The 24357-nt window shown below is 35.9% G+C and overlaps 1 protein-coding gene across 3 annotated transcripts in view; it reads right to left on the bottom strand.

Annotated features, from left to right (window-relative positions):
- Positions 1-24357, bottom strand: part of LOC125250480 (ephrin type-B receptor 1-B) — a 300085-nt gene that overhangs the window by 60134 nt on the left and 215594 nt on the right. For all 3 annotated transcript variants that reach the window (XM_048163076.1, XM_048163078.1, XM_048163077.1), the window contains exon 6: positions 4169-4293. In XM_048163076.1, coding sequence (XP_048019033.1) covers positions 4169-4293 — 125 coding nt within the window. The remainder of the gene's footprint in view (positions 1-4168; positions 4294-24357) is intronic.

Genomic DNA, 24357 nt, shown 5'->3' with positions numbered 1-24357 from the left:
CACCAAATCAGCATTTTAGAATGATTTCTGAAGGATCATGTGACACTGGAGTAATGATGCTGAAAATTCAGCTTTGTCATCACAGGAATAAAAGACACTTAAAAAAATATATATATTCAAATAGATAACAGTTTTTTGAAATTGTAATAATATTTCACAATATTAGTGTTGTTACTGTATTTTTATTAAATACATGCAGCCTTGGCACAAGAGACTTTTCAAAAATATTAAAAAATCTTACAGACGGTAGTGTATTCGTAGGTACTGTATATACCTTTTTTGGGGAAAGTTATTTTGGGGAAAGTAATCTGATATGGCGTTCTTCCCTTAAAAAAGTAACTAATTGTGTTTTTAAGGAAAGTAACTTCAAAATACTTTATTTTTGCATTACTTTTTCTCGCCTGAGCTGGACTTGCTTGTTTGTTTTTAATAACAAAAACAGGCCCTTTCACAGTGAAGTGAAATGAATAAGCCTCAGGCTGAAGGCTTTCATTTGAAAAAGTAACTCAGATATTTTGTTGTAAATTTAAAAGTAATGTGTTACTTTACTTGTTACTTAAAAAAGTAATCACAATACTGTAATGCATTGACCCCAAGTGTGCCGCACAAGTCCTGAAATGTGAAGCCAAAACGTTTCGATCACCCCCAGGTGGCTGGATGCAGTATAGCTCATAAACCCCGCCCTCTCCATGTAATCTAATGGGACGTGAGACAAACTAAACAATGGAATTACACTATAAATAATTTTTTTCCAACGATGATTTCTGTCATTTTATGTAGTTTTTATCACGCTGATGTAAATTCAAGATTTTTAAATAAGTTTAGGTTTATTTTGTTATTTGATGCTTTAAAAACGGGGGTGTGACGTCACGATTGACAGCTGAATTTGACAGCTTCTCTGAGTGAAGTAGTCACTGAGGCACCAATGGAGTTTTTTCGGGATTTTCAGGAGGAGATTGGAGCTTCAACGTTAATTTCCATAACTGTTTATTTCACACCGACACAATGAGTTGTTCTGCAGTAAACTGTACTAACTGATTCTGCAGGGGTGTTGGCGGGGCCTTGATACCACGGCTCCACTTCACGCTCATTATACTGCGCAGACTCGGGCTCTGGGTTTACTTCTGCACAGACTCTGGTTTTAAGATGTCAGCACCATATTTGCACATTCGCAGCTTCACTTTTCTACAATGGTAATCTATGATTACCCCCAACACTGACAGTTACCAACATTACACTTGCCCTTTCCTCTTTCTCTGATAAGTTCACTGAGTTTCAGAATGGGCGTGGCCTGTTATCCAACAATCTAATACAAGCTCATAAACAAGGCAAACCTCTTGACAGCTGTCTGAACACTTTTGCGCCATCAGTCTGCTTCTTCACACCCTCTCCTAATCAGAACCATGTAAACAACCTTTTAAAAACCTGTTATAAAAACAATATTGCCAATATATTTCTAAAACATGAAAAAGACTGTAATTATAAGCTGTCAAAAAGCAGACGAGGTTGAAGCACCGTAAACAAGCACCGTGACACTCTTTCCACATCGCTCATGTTTTCATGCCTAAAAGAAAGACGCATTAATGATATTTTCTGTACGGTGTCTGATTCTGAAGTACCTTTCTCCTTCTCGCCTGTTTTGTAAATCAGCATATGATTACACGACATGCATATTTATAAGGAAATAAGTGCTGCACTTGTGCTATTTGCATTTGAGTAAACTATTGTCGAGAGGAAAGAATTATCCTGGATATAGACATTATTATCCCCAAGCTTTTGATTAAACCAATTTTCATAACGTAGCTCATTTATCTTGCCAAACATCACTGCAGAAATGATAACAGCTAAAGATTCGTTCTCCAGAGAAATATGCAGTGTTCGTAGACTTCAGTCACTACATGAAACGGAGAAAGTCTGTGCATGTGTTCACAAATTGTGGTTTCTACTAATCAGTGCTTGGCGTAACAACTTACAAAATATGCTTTCAATTAAAAGTGGTCAATTTAAACAAGAAATTAATGTCAGATACTGGTTTGTTAAAAATTATTGTGTTTTCTTTGATTTGGTTGATACTTGAGGTTGAGGCTGCATGGGAAATATATTGTGTACTCATGATTTTCATTCATAATTCATGATACACACACCTACGTGTTGATGCGACTAATTAACTAAAACAAAGTTAAACTATTAGATTTTAAAGTCAAAAAGTTGTGCCCATATGAAAAACACCTCAAACTCACTACATCAATCAAACAATCTGTCTATGCATTTGACAGCTAGATTAAACTAATGCCCAGAGATTAATTTACAACAACAGAAGGTAACTTATGTTTTATGTTATGAACATAAGTAATGAGTACTGTCATGGTACTGTTATATTTGATTAATTTGTCAAACTATTCCATTACAATCTTAAAAAAAAAAAAAAATAGCTTGTGTATTTCAATAAGAAAAAATGCAGAAAGACTGTCATTAAAATGTTTTTCTATAACATCGATGTGTAGAATATTATAGACAGCCTTGAATATATAAATCTGCCTGTAAATGTATGGAAAGCTGGAAAATATATTGTGTGAAAGTGTTTTTATCAGACCTTAGCCAAGTACAGGATCCAGCCATCCAAGTGGATATATTTATATACCATTTCAACGAAACATCAGACGGGGAATATAGGCATAACAGCTGGCGAGAGCGTGTTTTTGCGTGTCCATCTTGCTCTGCTGTAAAGTCTCTAAAAGGGGTGACGGCTCTGGAGCGTGTGTGTGTGTCAGTACAGGAGGCTCTAGAATCATTAGGTGTAATTGGTGTGAGAGGGTCTGTGTTTCAGCATCTCTCTGCAGGGACCGGCCAGCGAAACTGCTGAACCCGACCACCCGCCCGCCAATGCTGTCTCCTAGCAACCCACTGTACATCACTTCCTCATGATGTTACACAAAGGGGTCTATGAGACATCCCTTCAAAGCACTGTCTGAAAAAAAATTTTCACACGCCTTTTTACTTTTATAATGTGACATTACAGACAAACAATATTCAATGAGAAAAAAAAAAGTATGCCGAGACTTTTTGGCTGGAGTTTATCCACCATGAATTGAAACAATCATGAAAAGTGATCCCTATACAGTCTACACATACTATTTGTCTCTTTTTATATATCGCTTTTTATATATTGCTTTTTAAATGTGTATCAAACTGCCAAAGTCACGTGATTTCCATAAACGAGGCTTCATTACGCCATAAGGTTTCGAAACATTTAGAAATTTCAATGGTTCACGTGACTTTGGCAGTTTGATACACGCTCCGTCATGTGATTTCAGTAATCGAGGCTTTGTTACATCATAAGTGTTTCAAAACGTTTAGAAATTTCAATGGTTCACATGACTTTAGCAGTTTGATACACGCTCTGAACCACTGATTCGAAAAGATTTGTAAAGCTTCAAAGCTTCACGAAGTAGTGTTTTGAAACCGCCCATCACTAGATATTGTTGAATAAAGTCATTATTTTGTTTTTTTGGCGCGCAAAAGTATTCTCGTCGCTTCATAACATTACGGTTGAACCACTGTAGTCACATGAACTGTTTTAAATATATCTTTAATAGCTTTCTGGGCATTGCAACTGTTAATTATCTTGCTGTCAATGGAGGCCTCACTGAGCCATCAGATTTTATCAAAAATATCTTAATTTGTGTTCCGAAGATGAACAAATGTCTTACGAGTGTGGAACAACATGAGGGTGAGTAATTAATGACAGAATTTTCATTTTTAGGTGAACTAACCCCCATTATTACAGTGATTATTATGTTTCCAGCATGTTATATGTTTGAGAACAGTTCTTCTAACCCTTATAGATGGAGTGTTTAGCTTCTCATTTCTTAAAAAAAATTCATCAGGCTCAAATTGTTAAAGAATGGTTGGGAGGGAGCATGAAGAATCATTTTCACACATGAATTGGCACCTCTGAATCCAGACCTTAAATTCATTGAAAGTCTTTGGGATGTGCTGGAGGAGACTTTACAGAGTGCTCACCTCTTGCATTGTCCATACAAGATCTTGACCAAAAATTGATGTACCCTCTTGATGGTAATCAATGCTTTGATGTTATTTCTATCAAAAGGTGCATCAACACACGCACACGCACACACACACACACACAAGCACACACACACCTTACCTTCTCATAGTAGCGCAGCTCATAATCGAGAATAATTCCATTGGGCTGTTCAGGCTGTGGCCATGACAACGTGATGCTTTTCATCGTGGAACTGACCTGATGCATTATGGGAACAATGGACGGGGCTGCAAAAGAGAGAGAGAAAAGAAAATCCAAGTGAAAAAAAAAAAAATCATCTTCCATCTTCCCTGCTGTGTGGACTTAGCTAGTGAATTGATTTGCCACTTTCAGAAATGAAGCACACACACACACACACACAGTATGATGAAAAAGTCAGACGAGAGGGTGATTGGACTTGTTTAATAGCTTCGTGAGAATGTGCCCTTTGCAATGGAAGCCCATTTCTCAGTTCAAGCATTCTGATTGGCTACAGTGTGCTTCTCGCCTCTCCATCTTTAAGGAAGACACACCTGAGTGAGCATGCACAGCTCCAAATTAACCCACTGCCCATTTCATTCCTCTCTCTCCCTCCCTCATTTCTTCCTGTTCTCCATTGCTTCGTCAAAGTGGTACAACCGTACGCTCAGCTGTTGTAACATCACACACAGCCTGTTTTCACGGGTGAATAGACTGCAGCGAGCATACGGATGTCAGACAAGCTACTACACACAGATACACACTCGCACCTGCTAAACGACACATGCACACATTTATGGATGGTCACACACAAATACACACATCAAAAACAGGCAAACCATTTTCTATTACTTTTTCTGAATGTGCAGAAATATTGTGCATTAAAGACGTAACAAATAAAATTAATATTGTAGGTGACCACAACAAACGGTTTAAGAATCTGCCAATGGAAACCTATAAATGACAGAATGTCTATCCGAAATAATACAGTAGTAATACTAATCTGAATTCATTTAGGTGGTTATAGTCCTCTGTTATAAATTTCTTGAAAAATAATTGTTAAAAAAATTCAGACTAAAAAAATATACAAAATACTGAAAAAAATATAAAATAGAATACATTATTTAATTATAAATATTATATATATATATATATATATATATAATATGAATATTTTATACAATAATATAAATAAATTATATATATATATATATTAAATTATATATTATATAAAATTATACATTTTAAATTATTATAAATAAACAAATTATAGTAAATTAATTCAGATTAATTAAAACAATTTAAAAATATAAATTTATATACATCTGTTAATACAAGACTTTCAGACTAACATTACGGTGTCCATAAATCGATTTCAACAGTACACTGAGTTTAGTTTATTGACCTAGATCTAATGTGACAGTTTCATCTACTAATATAATATATTGTTAGTCTCGAAAGTCTTTGAATCAGTGAATAAATACACAGATCCGCATTCAATGTTCATGTGTCCTTATGGACTGGTGGCAGAACTTTTGTTAAGTCTGCCAGAGGTTGTGGGTTCTAATCCGCCTTCGTATAGTTTTTTTTTATTTTTGTTTGTTAAAACCAATGATGTTCATCTGTGATTGTATATTGGTGGTGTATATATTATACATTGGTGGTGGTTGAGGAGATCCCTCTTTCATATGTAAAGTGCTTTGAGTGCCGAGAAAATTATTATTATTATAATATCAAGAGTATGGACATGTTTGTGTGCATTTTGTTTTGTGATTTCACTGGAACAAATAGAGAGTCTCTGCAAAAAATATTGTTAACTATAATTAAAGCCTAAAAAAGTCAAATCCTACTTGCACTGGACGTGCTGGTTTCGGCCTCATCGGTGGCTGCAGCCATGTCCTCATCTCATTTATGAAACACACTTGATTCAGCAGCTACCTGCTAATGCACTCACATTCACATAAAGTAGCCTTGTTGACAAAGATGGGAGAGTAAAGGGCAAAACACTCAGGGTATAGTACTTTCAATGCACTATAGATGGCGATAGTGTTTTTTTTGTAGCAGAAATAAACTGCTGCATAAAAAGTTAGATGCCATGAAAAATTTAACACATAATTGCATTACTCATTACAAACATATTCAAGTAAAGAGTACATATACTTATTTCAATAATGTAGTCATGTAGAGAGTAAAAGTTGCTAATATTTTTGATACTCGGTCAAAGTACAAAGCAAATAAAAAGATACTTAAGTACAGTAACTAATTACATTTACTCAAATACTTTACACCACTGGAGAACAGCAGCAACAAACACTCGTCATGATATTAAAAAAACATTGCAAAATTGCTTCTTATTTAACTCAAATGAACGATATTTATACTCTACTAGTCATCTGGAGATGTTTCCTCTGTAGTACAGTATGTTTCCTTGTACATTCGTGCTGTGAGATGTTTAAAAATAGTGGTGAGGACAAGACTGATCCTGGCGAAAATGGCAGGGACATGTCCCACCTGTCCTACCCGCAAATTACGCATATGTATATAGCAAATAAGACACCCTTTTATGACGCTTCAATACACATGCACACAGGGTTTTCAAATAACATCTTGTCCAGCACTCTCAGTCTGTCTCTACACATCACCCAGACTTCCATCTGATGCATTTAAAATGGTGACTCAAGCAAAGTGTCACCCTGCTCTGAATCGCGGCCTTTGAGTCTTTCTCTCTCGCTCTCTTGTTCATGCTCTGTTGCCCGTCTTTGCTCCACATTAGTAATTACTGGCTGTGTGCACTCTCTCTCTCTCTCTCTCTCTCTCTCTCTCTCACACACACACACACACACACACACACACACACACACACACACACACAAATAGTACACACGCAGCTGCGGTGAGGCTGAGAGTTGAAATTGCTTTTCTGCAGTTTTTGTATCTCCAATGTTGGGAGAGGATCCACCTTCTAAACAGCACACGCACACGGACACGCACACACAGACACACACACACACAAAAGCAGTTATTTACCATTCCATACATTGTGTAGCAAAACCGACTCACTGTGTGTGTGAGAGAGAACTTTGTGATCAATTTTTAATTTTCTTATCTAAAGCACAGCAGAAGCTCCAATCCCCTTCCTTATAAATCCACAAGCACACACACAGCTGCTGACTTTTCCTGGTATTTTTCCTGTAGACACACTGCATTGCCTCACTTAGTAATAAAAGTAATAAAAATAAATAAATAAATAAATATAGTATAATGTATACAAATATAAAAACAAATAATAATAATAATAATAATAATAATAATAAGACATTTAATAAAATAAAAAATACATAAACTGTAAGAATATAAAAAAAAATATATATAAAATAAATAAATAAATAAAGACGGAACATATTTGACTGGATTAAAATCACCCTTTTCTGACAGCACAATGCTCTGGCTACTGTTCATGCATTTAGCCATTTATTGCTTAGCTTCAGGGAAACTTGTGAGTAAATGTCTGATCTAATACTACTCAAAGTCTGAATATTTATTACACCACGCTGGCCGAATGTGTGTTTGTGTGCGTATAGTCTCAGTGCCGAAACTCAAACTGAGGTTTTCCTGTGGTTTCCGCCTCACAGCTGGCAGGAATCCTCCATCCTGACAAAGATTTGTGACTGCTCTTCTCTCATCACCCTCTTCCCCCCTTCAACTCATCTCCCATCATCCACATGTCTCCTCTCTTCTTCTTTCCTGCCTCTGGTCCTCAACAGGACGACTGCTTCAACATTAATCACAGTCACACTCCCTGCCAAACACACGGAAGTGAGAGACAAAGCAAGAAGACAAGAGAGCGAAACGCCGCAGATGAATTCTAAGCAACAGTTTCTAGACCAAGAAAACTACTGCAACACATTCCATGGGTCTCTGCTCTTTCACCGAGGGACTGTTCAACAAAACACCACATTCAAGGCTTTGAGACAGACATTTAAAAAGCAAAATTATTTAAATTATTAAATTACAAAATTACACGAAGTTTTTAAATATTGCTGCTTCAAATGATATTTAATAGTTACATAATTTATAGGCTCATATCTATTGGCATAAATGCGCAGTATTCTTATGCCCTGAAACAGCGAGCTTGTAGAACACGCAACAGCAATGCTACTTTGAAACATGTAGTGCTCATATTTATCTAAAGAAGACCTATTGTACATTTTTACATTTTCAACTTTAAAGGTCCCATTCTTCGTGATCCCATGTTTCCAACTTTAGTTAGTGTGTAATGTTGTTGTTAGAGTATAAATAAAATCTGTAAAATTTTAAAGCTCAAAGTTCAATGCCAAGCGAGATATTTTATTTAACAGAAATAGCCTACAATGAACGGCCTGTTTGGACTACATCCCTCTACTTCCTTCTTTAATGACGTCACTAAAACTGTGTTTTGACTAACCTCCGCCCACAGGAATACACAAAAAAGGGGCCGTGGTCTTGTTGCGCTCCCACTGAGAAGAGCAAGACTGTTTACTGTTTAACCACATGCTGGTTTAGCTGCAGCCACGCGAATCATTGTTCTATGTTTAGGCCTATGTAACGTTACCTACTGTAAATAAACAGATTACCATTGTGACACATCCTGTAAAAGACGTGTTTGCACAGGTTCTACTCGATCCTCTTCATCTATGTTCTCCGGGTCTGATTCCGGCTCAAATTGATAGGGTAAAATTAAAGACATGTTTACAATAACACTGAGCGCGTGCATCTCCCCGTTATGGTAAGAGGCGTGACCTTTCCGGGCAAGGAGCGCTAAGCTGCTGTCGAATCACAACACAGGAACCGCTGGCACAATCAGAACTCGTTACGTATTTCTGAAGGAGGGACTTCATAGAACAAGGAAGTCATCAGCCCGTTTTTATGACAGTGGAAACAGCGGTATACAGATAAGTAAATTATGTGAAAAATACTGTGTTTTTTTACACGCGAAACATGAACACATGTTATATTGCACACTATAAACACAATCAAAGCTTCAAAAAACCACGAAGAACGGGACCTTTAATGTGTAATATTACTGTTTGATAAAGATAAAGCACAGTCACTCCAAAAGGAGTTATTCTCTATATCAGTAAGCTATGTTCCTCTGAAATGTTTCTTCTGAAACGTACACATCACAATATTCCTCATTTAAATAATTCCTGTCCAAGTCATACGCAATAAAAAAAGGGGGCGGGGCATGGTTTAGTTGCATTAGTAGTGTTTGAAACCCGTGGTTATGGTAAGGGGTGTGACATTTCTGAAACAGATTAGAAAAGGCTGATAAATTACAACACACTGGTCCAGCCGACCAATCAGAGCACATTGTGATTTTCGGAAGGAGGGGCCGCATAGAGACTGGAAATAAACAGGGGTGCATTTCCCAAAAGCATCGTTAGCCAACTATAGTCACAAGTTTCATTGAATTGTTGATAACAAGGGAACTTGCGACCAGTTGGCTTCGGGAAACGCATCCCAGAGCGTTACTGACAGCCTGGGAAGAGAGGTGCTGCAATAATGTAAAATATGTGAAAAAATTATGTGTTTTTTGAACATTCAAGGATGAAAATCTATTCTAGTAGACCTTAAAAACAAAATCAATACATAAAAGAGCATAAAATGGAATCTTTAATTAAGTCAGACTTTTGAAGTTTAATAATCACATTAGGCTGTATTCCGATTCCTGTTTTCCCATACCCAAATTTAAGACCTCTTACAATAATTAATACATTTGTTATACCATTTGACATTTTATGACCTTATATTTCATAAAACCCGAGGACCCTCTGACACTTTTTTTATTCACATACGTGCTCCTAAATACACTTTACAGTTCGCACACATCTCTTTTTAGCCGCAAATGCGAGTGAAATGCTCACACTGATGAGCCCTGGCATTTACATTAAATTGTATTAGGTTAACAGTATTGTATATTTATCTGCTTCTGAATGAAACTGGACAATGAGATTAAACATTGGTGTTCATTTCATCCATCAGGAACTGATTTGCTGTGAAAAGTAGGTGTTACAAAGGAGAACACAGCCACAAGCCCCATCAGTCTGAATGGACATGATGATTCTGCACTTTCCCTTGACCGTACACACACACACACACACACACACATATAAACACAAGACATACAGCCTGTGAGAGAGTGTCTTGAAGAGATTGATAGGGTGTGACTGTCCTCCAGACACTGATAGTATGTACTAGACCCATAAAACCCGCCTGAGTGACAGCTGAATACAACTCACCCCATGCATCTCTCTCTCTCTCTCTCTCTCTCTCTCTCTCTCTCACTGTCTCCGTCTCTCACTCATTCCTCAAGCACACTGATTAGTTTCCCTCCTTGCCCTCTGCCAACACAATATCATATTCTACAAACATAAATCTAATAAAGAATAATATTAATCAAAATAACACTGTAAGCGGTTTGTTCTCCATTTGGTGATGATGTTTTCAGCATGTCTGCTGTGGTTAGTTGATGCAAATCCAATATAGAAGATCTGATTCTGTTTATGGCTGCACTGCTGTTACTATTGAAGAAAGTGAGTCTTATAGTAATTACAGCACTGAGAAACTTTCTAAATTCATTTATGCTGTGCTTGATGGGGAGATTTATTGATCATCTGTGCGATAGTGAGTGATTGTCTCTCTTTCATATGGATGGAGTCAAACAACTATTCTTCTCCAGCTGGTTTATGTTCTGTTCTGCTCCTGACTTTATTGTTGTGGCTCGTGGGAACAGTGTTTGTTGGTAATTGGTTTTGCAACCACTGGTCTATGCGCTTGGCCTTGAAGGAGTGATTGTGGTCTGTGCTTTGAACGAAGGAGATTAAGAGAACAAAATCTAAAAGAATATATATATATATATATATATATATATATATATATATATATATATATATATATATATATATATATATATATATATGTGGGTACGGAAAGTATTCAGACCCCCTTAAATTTTTCACTTTGTTATATTGCAGCCATTTGCTAAAATCATTTATGTTCATTTTTTTTCCTCATTAACATATACACAGCACCCCATATTGACAGAAAAAAACTGAATTGTTGACATTTTTGCAGATTTATTAAAAAAGAAAAACTGAAATATCACATGGTCCTAAGTATACAGACCCTTTGCTGTGACACTCATATATTTAACTCAGGTGCTGTCCATTTCTTCTGATCATCCATGAGATGGTTCTACACCTTCATTTGAGTCCAGCTGTGTTTGATTATACTGATTGGACTTGATTAGGAAAGCCACACACCAGTCTATATAAGACCTTACAGCTCACAGTGCATGTCAGAGCAAATGAGAATCATGAGGTCAAAGGAACTGCCTGAAGAGCTCAGAGACAGAATTGTCGCAAGGCACAGATCTGGCCATGGTTACAAAAAAATTCTGCTGCACTTAAGGTTCCTAAGAGCACAGTGGCCTCCATAATCCTTAAATGGAAGACGTTTGGGATGACCAGAACCCTTCCTAGAGCTGGCCGTCCGGCCAAACTGAGCTATAGGGAGAGAAGAGCCTTGGTGAGAGAGGTAAAGAAGAACCCAAAGATAACTGTGGCTGAGCTCCAGAGATCAAAGTTCAATGCCAAGCGAGATATTTTATTTAACAGAAGTCGCCTACATCGAACAGCCAGTTTGGACTACATCCCTCTACTTCCTTCTTTAATGACGTCACTAAAACAGTTTTTTGACTAACCTCCGCCCACAGGAATACACAAGAGTTGCGTTTGTAGAGTGTGTTTGTCGCCATGTCGTCGAAACGCTGTTATTTTCATCCCGCAGTCCAATCACCGGGTCTGATTCCGGCTCAAATTGATAGGGTAAAATTAAAGACATGTTTACAATAACACTGAGCGCGTGCATCTCCACGTTATGGTAAGAGGCATGACCTTTCCGGGCAAGGAGCGCTAAACTGCTGTTGAATCACAACACAGGAACCGCTGGCACAATCAGAACTCGTTACGTATTTCTGAAGGAGGGACTGCATAGAACAAGGAAGTCATCAGCCCGTTTTTATGACAGTGGAAACAGCGGTATACAGATAATTATGTGAAAAATACTGTGTTTTTTTACACGCGAAACATGAACACATGTTATACTGCACACTATAAACACAATCAAAGCTTAAAAAAAACACGAAAAACGGGACCTTTAAATGACATCCCATTCTTAATCTGTAGGGTTTAATATGGAGTTGGCCCACCCTTTGCAGCTATAACAGCTTCAACTCTTCTGGGAAGGCTTTCCACAAGGTTTAGGAGTGAGTTTATGGGGATTTTTGACCATTCTTCTTGATGCGCATTTGTGAGGTCAGGCAGTGATGTTGGTGAGAAGGCATGGCTCGCAGTCTCCGCTCTAATTCATCCCAAAGGTGTTCAAGACTCTGTGCAGGCCAGTCAAGTTCCTCCACACCAAAATCACTCATCCATGTCTCTATGGACCGTGCTTTGTGCACTGGTGTGCAGTCATGTTGGAACAGGAAGGGGCAATCCCCAAAGTGTTCCCACAAAGCTGGGAGCATGAGATTGTCCAAAATGTCTTGGTATGCTGAAGCATTAAGAGCTCTTTTCACTGGAACTAAGGGGCCAAGCCCAACCCCTGAAAAACAACCCCACACCATAATCCCCCTCCACCAAACTTTACACTTGGCACAATGCAGTCAGGCAAGTATCGTTCTCCTGGCAAGTCAAACAGCTTTTAAAAACTTTTCATGATTCAGTTTTGGGGACCGTGACAGAAGTTTGATGCTGTCATGGAAGAAGCAACAGCTGGCATTTTTCCTCTTCCCGAGTGCTTCATCTTCTTAATCTCCTCACGTAACTGATTAGATTTCGATGGCTTACGTTTCTTACGCACTGCAGAAACCACCACATGTTCGTCAATGCCGTCAAAATGATTCATTTTTCTGTTTTTGTTGATCACAAAGTACAAAGTTGATAAGGAAAACTAGGATGCCAGGTGTATTCAGAGCGTTGCCATTACTGTTTACAGTGCGTGGAATGGTGCGTGATTGGTTGAGCGAATATATCGCATTCTGCAGAGAAGGGAGACTGGTGTTTGTAAAAATAGGGAGAAAACATGCGGATAAACAAAATAACACAACAAATATCGCATTTTGAGTAAAATTAAAAATTGACTTTTCAATACCGACCAGATACAATACCGATTTTGTCAAGAACTCAATTTTTTGTATATATATATATATATATATATATATATATATACACACACACACAGGGCTTGACATTAACACCCGCCAACACGCCAAATGCGGATAGATTTCAGCTGTGGCGGGTAAGACAGCCACTCCCACTAGCCACTTTGGCGGGTTGAATATAATTTCAGCCTACAGCCAAATGAAAAGTAGCCAAGCTCGTCATATCACAATTCTTTATCGATTAACTTGCGGTTAGTGAAGGCGGGATAGGCGGAATTGCGCTGAATGACACAACACAAGCGCTCGCGGGCACGATCAGTTCTCCTTGCGTCTGAATACACGCACACACAGATGTCAAAATGCATAGTGTGGAGTATCTCGCGTGAATACAGTCGGCTATGGCTTAATGCTAAGTGGACGTAAAGAGGTGGGTAAAAACTGGTTATGTGTCAGTATATGACGTCCATGCATTCAGCAGCCCCCAAATAAACTGTCATTAATGTTAATCAAACATCAAAAAATGTTAAATAAATGTATACATGTATGCTAAATAAACATATATATATATATATATATATATATATATATATATATATATATATATATATATATATATATATATATTTATTTATTTATTTTTTAATTACTATTTGTAATTTGCTTCTTTGTTCTTTTATATAGCCTAACAAAAATAACTACATACCTGATATATACAATGTATAGTATTGATTTGGGTGGTCAATCTGCATTTATAAGTTTGAAAGGGTTTTAAATCTTGTAAATCAAGTAAAATGACTCAAAATCAAGTAATTTAAGCATGCCAAAGTCAACTTTAATCATATAAAATGTAATTTCCCAAGAGCAAAATTGTGGCCAGTGAAAATGCTGAGTGGCTAGTAACTTTGGAAAACCACTAGCCACATTGGCTGGTGAGCAAAAAAGTTAATGTCAAGCCCTGTATATATATATATATATATATATATATATATATATATATATATATATATATATATACACACAAACATACAGGCAGTATGGTACATGAAAGGTACTTAAGAATATGTAAAAAATATGCATGCACAGACAGACAGACAGACAGACAGATAGACAGATAGATAGATAGATAGATAGATAGATAGATAGATAGATAGATAGATAGATAGATAGATAGATAGATAGATAGATAGATAGATAGATAGATAGATAGATAGATGGGGACATTGCATAGACTTATTATGGCGTTTTTACAAATGAAGAAGTCTCCAAAAGGAGGTTTTGGGAGTTTTTGTGAGGTTTTGCCAGTGCTGGGAGTGACAAAAGACAACAATGAATAAATAAAGTAAAGATCAAACATTGCTGATAGCCTTCGGCTTCCTGTTTGGTGTATCATGGGGATAAAGTACAGCAGTTATGAAAAAAGTGTCGGAAATGGAATTGCTTATAAAGTTGGGAGGAACAAGCCATCACACGAAATGACTGCTGACAATCCTGTTTCCTAAAGATGAGACAAAGAGATTTTCTTTTAAATAAATAACAACAAAACCTGTACAGGACGATGGAAAGCAGCTTTAAGTCTCCAAATGGCTAGTGCTTGAAAACAACAAACACTCCCACGCTCTTTCAGCACAAACATTATCAAATGTCCTGTTTTCACTGAGTGCTGGAAAGGTTCCCTAAATGGATGTTTGCCATTCCTCTGACCCCCGAGGGTTGGCAGAAAGGAGACAATGACTGAAATTAATCATTACGTCTTAAGTTTAGGGAAACAACCAAATTAGACTCAGTATTCTAAAAGCTAATTTTTTTCCCCCAGGTTTATGGGAAATGAGCATCTAGGGTTTACATAAGTTCAATACACAAAAATTTAGTTGCATTTTATACTCATTAAGCATAAAATACAGAGTGTGTCAATGGATTCTGTACCTATAAATAATCCTATAAGATGTTCATAAGTGGAAAGCTCAGAACAGTTCAATAGTACAGAGCCCATAAAGGGACATGGTGGAGGAAAAAATTATGAGATGGAGGAAACATTTTTTGTCAATGCTTTTGCGTTCCCCGAGAAACTTTGCGTCCCCTGACAAAAACTTTTGAGTTCTGCCGAGAATCTTTGCGTTCGCTTGCAAAGAACTCGAAAGGTTTTGCGAATGAACGCAAAGCTTCTCGAGGGAATGCAAAACATCTGCGAGAGAACACAAAAGCATTGATTTATTATTTTACCTAGTAAACTGTATGCTTTTTCCTGTGAGATTTTTGTTTTGTTTTGCATAGTAAAATAAAACCTGTAGCTGTAGTTTGCCTTACTTGCCAAATAATTTTGTCAGATAAATACTTTAAGTTTAGTGTTTTGTTCTTCCCTTATATTTAAAATATTAAAGGTGCCATCGAACGTTTTTTTACAAGATGTAATATAAGTCTAATGTGTCCCCTGAATGTGTCTGTGAAGTTTCAGCTCAAAATACCACATATATATTTTTTTTAATTCATTTTTTTAACTGCCTATTTTGGGGCATAATTAGAAATGTGCTGATTCAGGTTGCGGCCCCTTTAAATGCTCATGCTCCCCGCCCATGGAGCTCGCGCTTGCCTTAAACAGTGCATAAACAAAGTTTACACTGCTAATATAACCCTCAAAATGGATCTTTACAAAGTGTTCGTCAAGCATACTGCATGCATGCATCGGATTATGTGAGTATAGTATTTATTTGGATGTTTACATTTGATTCTGAATGAATTTGAGGCTGTGATCCGTGTCTAACGGCTAATGCTACACTGTTGGAGAGATTTATAAAGAATGAAGTTGTGTTTATGAATTATACAGACTGCAAGTGTTTAATAATGAAATAACAATGGCTCTTGTCTCCGTGAATGCAATAAGAAACAATGGTAACTTTAACCATATTTAACAGTACATTAGCAACATGCTAACGAAACATTTAAAATGACAGTTTACAAATATCACTAAAAATATCATGTTATCATGGATCATGTCAGTTATTATCGCTCCATCTGCCATTTTTCGCTATTGTTCTTGCTTGCTTACCTAGTCTGATGAGTCAGCTGTGCACATCCAGACGTCCTGCCCTTGTCTAATGCCGCGATCATGGGCTGGCATATGCAAATATTGGGGGCGTACACCCCGACTGTTACGTAACAGTCAGTGTTATGTTGAGATTCGCCTGTTCTTCAGAGGTCTTTTAAACAAATGAGCTTTATATAAGGAGGAGGACACAAACAATGGAGTTTGAGACTCACTGTATGTCATTTCCATGTACTCAACTCTTGTTATTTAACTATGCCAATATAAATTCAATTTTTAATTCTAGGGCACCTTTTAAAAAAAAAAAAAAAAATCTAAAATATTTTCCTCATATTTGGATAATTTAATCAACCTTGTAAGGTCATTAAAGCAAATAAACCCTCCAGATATCACTTCTGGCAGCTATTGTAGTGTACAGCTCACACTACTTCTATGGTGCTTTCTTGTTATTTTTCGAGCTTGACAGCCACTGATCACCATTCATTTCCATTGTTTGGAGTGACATGAGGGTGTGTAGACAATTTATCTACAGCATTACCATTTTTAATCTGGAACAGTGTGCCCTTCATCCAGTTTTGTGCCCAGTCAGGGACAGGCTCAGAATACACTTTTAAATCTGCTATATCGATGAGGGAATCACCAGACACACAGTCCAGATGCCAGTCTGGGAGTTTAATAACACTTCAGAGCCGCAGGGCTGGCAGTCACTGGTTTTATATCCTGTACTCTTTGCCCATGTTTTTTTATCTTTCTGTCCCTCTGTTCCTAACACCAGAAGTAGATGGTTTATGTCATATTTAATTTATTTGTTTGTTTATTTTTGTATCTTTAGCTTTGGACTAAACTAAAAGAGAAAAATGACATACCATGATAATATAGAGTGGGATCCAAAAGTCTGAGAGAAATAGAGAATATATATATATATATATATATATATATATATATATATATATATATATATATATATATATATATATATATATATATATATATATATATACATATATTATATATATATATATTATTCATCAGACTAGATGATTTATAGATTTAAAGGGAAAAAAAAAATCAATAACTGCAGTAACAATCGGCCACTGTAACATACATTTAAAAAAAAAAAAAAAAAAAATTACAGCTCGACTAATTCATTAGTCTATGTCTCCGTGCAGAAAATGAGATGCTCTACATACTATGATACACATTGATTAGCCTGTCATATGTCCTTAGCAATTATTTCTAATTGACACTAACTCCAAATACACATGAATACACATTCATGTAATATTAAGATGAAAGGACAGCCTGTAAGATAAGATGGCACCCAGGCAGCTGAAGTCTTCACCAATGTTCCCAGCAGCCATTTGTGAGTTTTGTGGACACTGTGAGGACGCGTTTCTTCACTCTAGCTGTGGAAACACGGACGTTGCGCTTGTGTTGCACACAAGCTTTTAAAAAAAGTTGACAAATAGCAACCTACAGACTATATAATGTGCAATAACTACACCCTCCATGCATCTGAAAGGTCAGATCCTACTCCCACCCCACCTGTCCTGCCATATGTGCCCACACCAATAGCACCAAATGCAGTTTGTAAATGCCAAACACTCGCTGTGTGTTTTCTTCTCCAAACCACTGAACCCATCGAGAAACACAAGGCACCTCAGGGTGAATAAAGAGCCCAGTTCAGCGCTTGACCTGTTACGCTGAAAATAACCACACTAGCCGCCACAACCCTGGTGACATTTTTCATCTCAATTACTCAGTGGGGAAATATTGGTGTTTTTATTTTCTTTTTGATGTATCATCAGCAAATACTAGCTTTATCAGCTTTTTTTTAAGATACTATTTATTGATTTCAATATTCAGCTGCCAAATTCTAAAGAACATATCAACATTTATTTTCTAACCTCTAATTTTCTATTTTTAGATGTGTTATTGCTATCTTTTATTTATGTTTTATATGTTTTTGTATTTATTTTTCTAGACGTATGGCAGCTAAATACTGCAGAAAGTCACTGTAAATATAAAAGTAATTATTTGCTTATTGAATACAACACATTTTTTGTATTGTAGCATCATTTAGGTTTACATATTATGCAAATTAGTCATAACATTTTTAAATATTCATGAAATATATATGACAACCGCCTTCTGTATTCTTCAAAAAGCTTACGCTGCATGACGCGACTTCAGTTCTGTTTTTTTTTTTTTTTTTTTTTTTTTTTCTCTCCGTAATTTGAATGCGGAAGGCGGTCTGGCGGAAGCTACATATTTTACTTCATAACTTGTTAAATATGGATATATTTTTTTACACAAACACATCGCTTCGCTTCAGAAGGACTTTCTTAACCCTCCGGAGCCGCATGGAATGTGGATGGAGACACTTTCTTCAGCTCATACTCATTTGATAGTGCATATAAAGCTCGGATGCGTCAGGATATTTATTAATATTTCTCAGATTGTCTACGTCAGAAACAAGAAAGTCATATACACCTAGGATGGCTTGAGGGTGAGTAAAGCTTGGGGTAATTTTCATTTGAAAGTGAACTAATCCTTTAAGACTCCTCGTATAGGATACACAAAACGGGCATTTTGGCATAATTATGTGTGTTATGGTTTGTTCAAGCACGAAAGAGAATTCGATACTGGCACACTTCTTTCTGTGTCACACAGACACGACATTCACAGACAGTGCGTTCTAAAGTAGTTCGAGAAACCTGTCTGAAAACAGTCATCATTTTTACTAAAGGCAGAGAAATCACACACTTCACCTTTAAGATTCATTTACTCCTTGTTCTACAAAATGTGAACAGACTCTATTTATCAAAATCTTTCCGTCAGGTACAAGAAGTACACAATTACTGCTTACCTCCGAGACCCCTCCGCATGGGAAGCGCCCATTAACGGCAAACGACTCATTAGGGTCTCCAAAACGATAACAATGGAGGAGAACATGGCTCTAAAGCATCTATCTGTCAAGAGCACCGTTTAACTGTCACACACACAGCAGCGGCCATTAGAGCCACATGTTAATCAGGTTTATTTACTTTGTCGTTCTGCTCTCGTACACTCAGAAGGAGGAGGAAAACTCGGCAGGTGTCTGATTCCGTGTTATGATCTTTTTGTTTGTTTGCTCCGACTCCTAGTGTCACAAGAGGAGCGATTACAAGACACTCTGCTGCAGATCGTGTGCAGTCATGTCTGAACTGCTTCTCAACGACTCAGTTCAGCTGGAAACATTGCACTGAAGCATCAATTATGCCAATTAACTCCAATTAGACTGGATCAAAACAAGCAAACTAACAGGTGATCGAGACAGGACTAATCACAGTTTAAGAGGAAATAGTTAAAGTTTCCCTTAGCAAAACAAAGAGAGAGATGCTGAGCACTTTGAATATGAATCTTGAAAAGGCAACAACAGCCAAGAAATACTGCTCACATCGAAGAAGTAGTTTGCCTTTTATCATTTACTTACCATTTGTGACATACCAAACCTGACTTTTTCTTCTGTGGAACACAACTGGAGACAATTTCATGACTGTGCTGGTCACTGTTTTCTATGCAATTATATTGAATGGACACTAAAACATTCAGGCTTGATAAACCGTATTACAAATATCCAGATGCCATATGATAGCTTTAGGTGAAAAAAAGTTTGGAAATGTATATAAAGTTTTTTTTCACAAATCAGTGGAAAAATCATTGAGACCATCACTGAAAAGCTCTAACTCAACAAAATGATTCATTCACAAATCAAACATTGCTAATTCCTGGAAGTGTGGGCTGAATTTCTAACACAAAGTTATTGTATTTATTTGGATGAACGATAAAAACATTGACAGCCAATCACAATCCATTCAACTTTAAAAAACTAAGCTATTTAAAGCAGCAGTGTGGGCACTAATTTAGTTATCATTATAGTTATTTTTATAGTTCACATTCTTGGTGTGAATATTCTTTTAACAAATTATTATTAGAACAACTACTCTAATACTGTCAGAATACTGTCTAATACTGCCTTGACGAAACCCTCCATTGTAGTTTCCAATAAAGATGCCTCAGTAAGACCGTGAAACATCACAGGAGGAAAACAAAAATAATACAAACACCAACGATATTCCACATCCTGTTATGTTTAGGCAACTGAATCTTGTATTTCTGTCATTACTTTAAAACATAAGAGCAAAAATCAGCCTCAAATCCAAAACAAAGCTACACAGAAGAACAGAACAGAGGAGCTATGGAAGGATGTAGCTGCTGGCAGATTTGTAATGCATTTGGCTTCCTTGTTGGTCTCTAACTGAATATTTCTGACTCTACAGGGTCTTCACACATCTAAACAAACCCAAACACAATCTCTCTTCTCCTTGTCCTCAAGACATAACACTTTGTTCTTTAGATTTATTGTTGTTACCTTTAATTTATATTTTATACGTTTAAAATTACTTTTCTGAAAATTTGGGAAAGTTTTTAATATGAATAATAAAAATGAATAATACAGATCATGTTCCATGAAGATATTTAGTAAATTTCTTACCGTAAATATACCAAAAATGTATTTTTTGTAAGTAATATGAATTGCTAAGGATTTCATTTGGACAACTTTAAAGGCGATTTTCTCAATATTTAGATTTTTTTTGCACCCTCATAATCCAGATTTTCAAATAGTTGTATCTCGGCCAAATATCGATTTGACAGCACTATATATATATATATATATATATATATATACACATATATATATATATATATATATATATATATATATATATATATATATATATATATATATATATATATATATATATATATATATATATATATACAGTACAGTCCAAAAGTTTGGAACCACTAAGATTTTTAATGTTTTTAAAAGAAGTTTCGTCTGCTCACCAAGGCTACATTTATTTAATTAAAAATACAGTAAAAAACAGTAATATTGTGAAATATTATTACAATTTAAAATAACTGTGTACTATTTAAATATATTTGACAAAGTAATTTATTCCTGTGATGCAAAGCTGAATTTTCAGCATCGTTACTCCAGTCTTCAGTGTCACATGATCCTTCAGAAATCATTCTAATATGCTGATTTGCTGCTCAATAAACATTTATGATTATTTTCAATGTTGAAAACAGTTGTGTACTTTTTTTTTTTTTTTTTTCAGGATTCCTTGATGAATAGAAAGTTCAAAAGAACAGCATTTATCTGAAATACAAAGCTTCTGTAGCATTATACACTACCGTTCAAAAGTTTGGGGTCAGTAAGAATTTTTATTTTTATTTTTTTGAAAAGAAATTAAAGAAATGAATACTTTTACTCAGCAAGGATGCATTAAATCAATCAAAAGTGGCAGTAAAGACATTTATAATGTTACAAAAGATTAGATTTCAGATAAACACTGTTCTTTTGAACTTTCTATTCATCAAATAATCCTGAAAAAAAATATTGTACACAAATATTTTGTACAATTGTACACATTAAATGTTTCTTGAGAAGCAGATCAGCATATTAGAATGATTTCTGAAGGATCATGTAACACTGAAGACTGGAGTAATGATGCTGAAAATTCAGCTTTGCCATCACAGGAATAAATTACTTTGTGAAATATATTCAAATAGAAAACAGTTATTTTAAATTGTAATTGTATTTTTAATTAAATAAATGTAGCCTTGGTGAGCAGACGAAACTTCTTTTAAAAACATTAAAAATCTTAGTGGTTCCAAACTTTTGAACTGTACTGTATATATATATATTCATGATATATATATATATATATATATATATATATATATATATATATATATATATATATATATATATATATATATATATATTCATGATTATTTAAAAATATTATGCAAATATAATTAATTTGATGAAACTAAAGAAAATTTTATATTGTATTATACTGCATTAAAGGTATATATAGGAACAATATTGGACCACATTGACTTCCATTGTATGGGAATGAATGAATGAATGAATGAATGAATGAATGAATGAATGAATGAATAAATCTCTTTTCTGTTTTACAGATTAAATAATTTTAACTTTTGAACTATCCCTTTTAGGATTTTTTTTTTTTTTGGTCCCTAAGTCTGAGTGTTAAACTGCACCAATTATGTTAAATTGGTTAAAATTGTTTGATTTTTTGAAGGGGAATTATGCTGTAACTTTTTGACTTTGACCTACAAATAAATAAATAAATAAATAAATAAATAAATAACAATAATAAAATAATAAATATATAAAAACTACAACCACCCAAAACACCCTAGAAACCACAATCTGTATTAAAACCACTTAGCAACCACATAGGAATGCCTTGACAACCATTCAGCACTTGCCTTGCACGAGCGAGTACCATTCTTGTCTAAGAATGGTACTATTCATAGTCTATTTTTTTTTTAAACTTGCGTAGTGTAAAAACCAAACAAACAAAGGAATAGAAACAGGGTGGCTGTCAGCAAGCACTGCCATACATTCAAACTTAATTTGTTCTCATAGCTGGGACTGAATGTTTCCTCATTTTGAGGATGAAAATCTCCCCCGCACGCTAAATTATCCACAAGCGTTCACTTTGATCCGGGAGGGGGCCGCAATGGAAGCAGCTAAATTCTCAGCGCTACAGTTCTGGGTGCCCTCGTTTCAGGGCTGAATGTATTAAAGAATAGTGACACGATCAAGGCTGTTTTTCATACTAGTCCTGCTGATAAAGATGAAAGCGTCGAACCAGACGGATGCATCCCAGCGAGATCGGCACAAACTTTTAACATACCAACTGCTGTGATGCTTCTGTAGAGCTATTCAGTGAAAGCAGGAAATTGAGATGACAGGGGAAGTAAAGGAGGTGGAGAAAGATGGAGAGAGATGGGCTGCCCTCAAAAACTGAAAGAGGAGCTCTCAAGGAAATGATGAGGATGCATATCTTTTAGCATAGGTCAAAGTAGGTGATGTTTTCAATTTTGACTTCCTGCACAGTCCAGTGAGCAGCTCTAAATGTTGAAACGGAATACTTCAGTCTTAATATCCTTCAGTCAGTGGTATTGAGGCCAATTCACCACTTGGAGCCTTTTTTAAAGGAAATGAAATAAGAAACTAGATTGGTTAAAGGTGATAGAGAGGATTTTTTCGTCGACTGAGAATCCAAAGACTGTTAGTGAGTTTTTGAAATGAGCAACAAAACAATGAGATTTGAAGGAACGCCTCCTAAAACTCGTGCACGAGTATTGGAACACGAGTGTTTACCACCGGCATTCGCTGTGTCGTGTTTTTTGGATTCATTATGTCGGACTCAAGAGTTGTTAAGTTGTTAATTTGTTATTCCTGTCTCCTGACAAAAACATTGCATGCAGCGCATGTGGAGTGTGGCAAGTTACTGGAGAGCGCAGCCGCGCTCTTCTCTCACAAGGGACATCACGGCAGTGATTGACAAGCCAGAGGGCCAATCGTTTACGCGATGATCGCATAAACGATTGGCTGATGTTTTTAAGGCCCTACCTCGTGCACAGATGATGTATATTAATATTATTCCTTTCAGTGCACCTAATAAATAGTCTTTTATCACTTAGTAAAGACAGTTTCAAGTAATATTGCAAAAATGTATAAAACAAAACATCCTCTTTAGCACCTTTAAGGTAATGAAAATAGTAACAAAAGTAGAAAAATAACTGGTCAAACTGTATGAGTATGTGACAGAACACAAAAGAGGCAAAAAAGCATTTTACTAACTAGCACAATAGTGCTGGTTGCATATATATATATATGTATATATATATATATATATATATATATATATATATATATATATATATATATAATACATACAGTACAGTCCAAATGTTTGGAACCACTAAGATTTTTAATGTTTTTAAAAGAAGTTTCGTCTGCTCACCAAGGCTACATTTATCTAATTAAAAAATACAGTAAAAAAGAAGTAATATTGTGAAATATTATTACAATTTAAAATAACTGTGTACTATTTAAATATATTTGACAAAGTAATTGATTCCTGTGATGCAAAGCTGAATTTTCAGCATCGTTACTCCAGTCTTCAGTGTCACATGATCCTTCAGAAATCATTCTAA

This window comes from Megalobrama amblycephala, linkage group LG17, assembly GCF_018812025.1.
Source record: "Megalobrama amblycephala isolate DHTTF-2021 linkage group LG17, ASM1881202v1, whole genome shotgun sequence".
Taxonomy (NCBI): Eukaryota; Metazoa; Chordata; class Actinopteri; order Cypriniformes; family Xenocyprididae; genus Megalobrama; species Megalobrama amblycephala.
The sequence above is the reverse complement of the archived record's forward strand: the minus strand, read 5'-3'. Positions and strand labels throughout refer to the sequence as shown.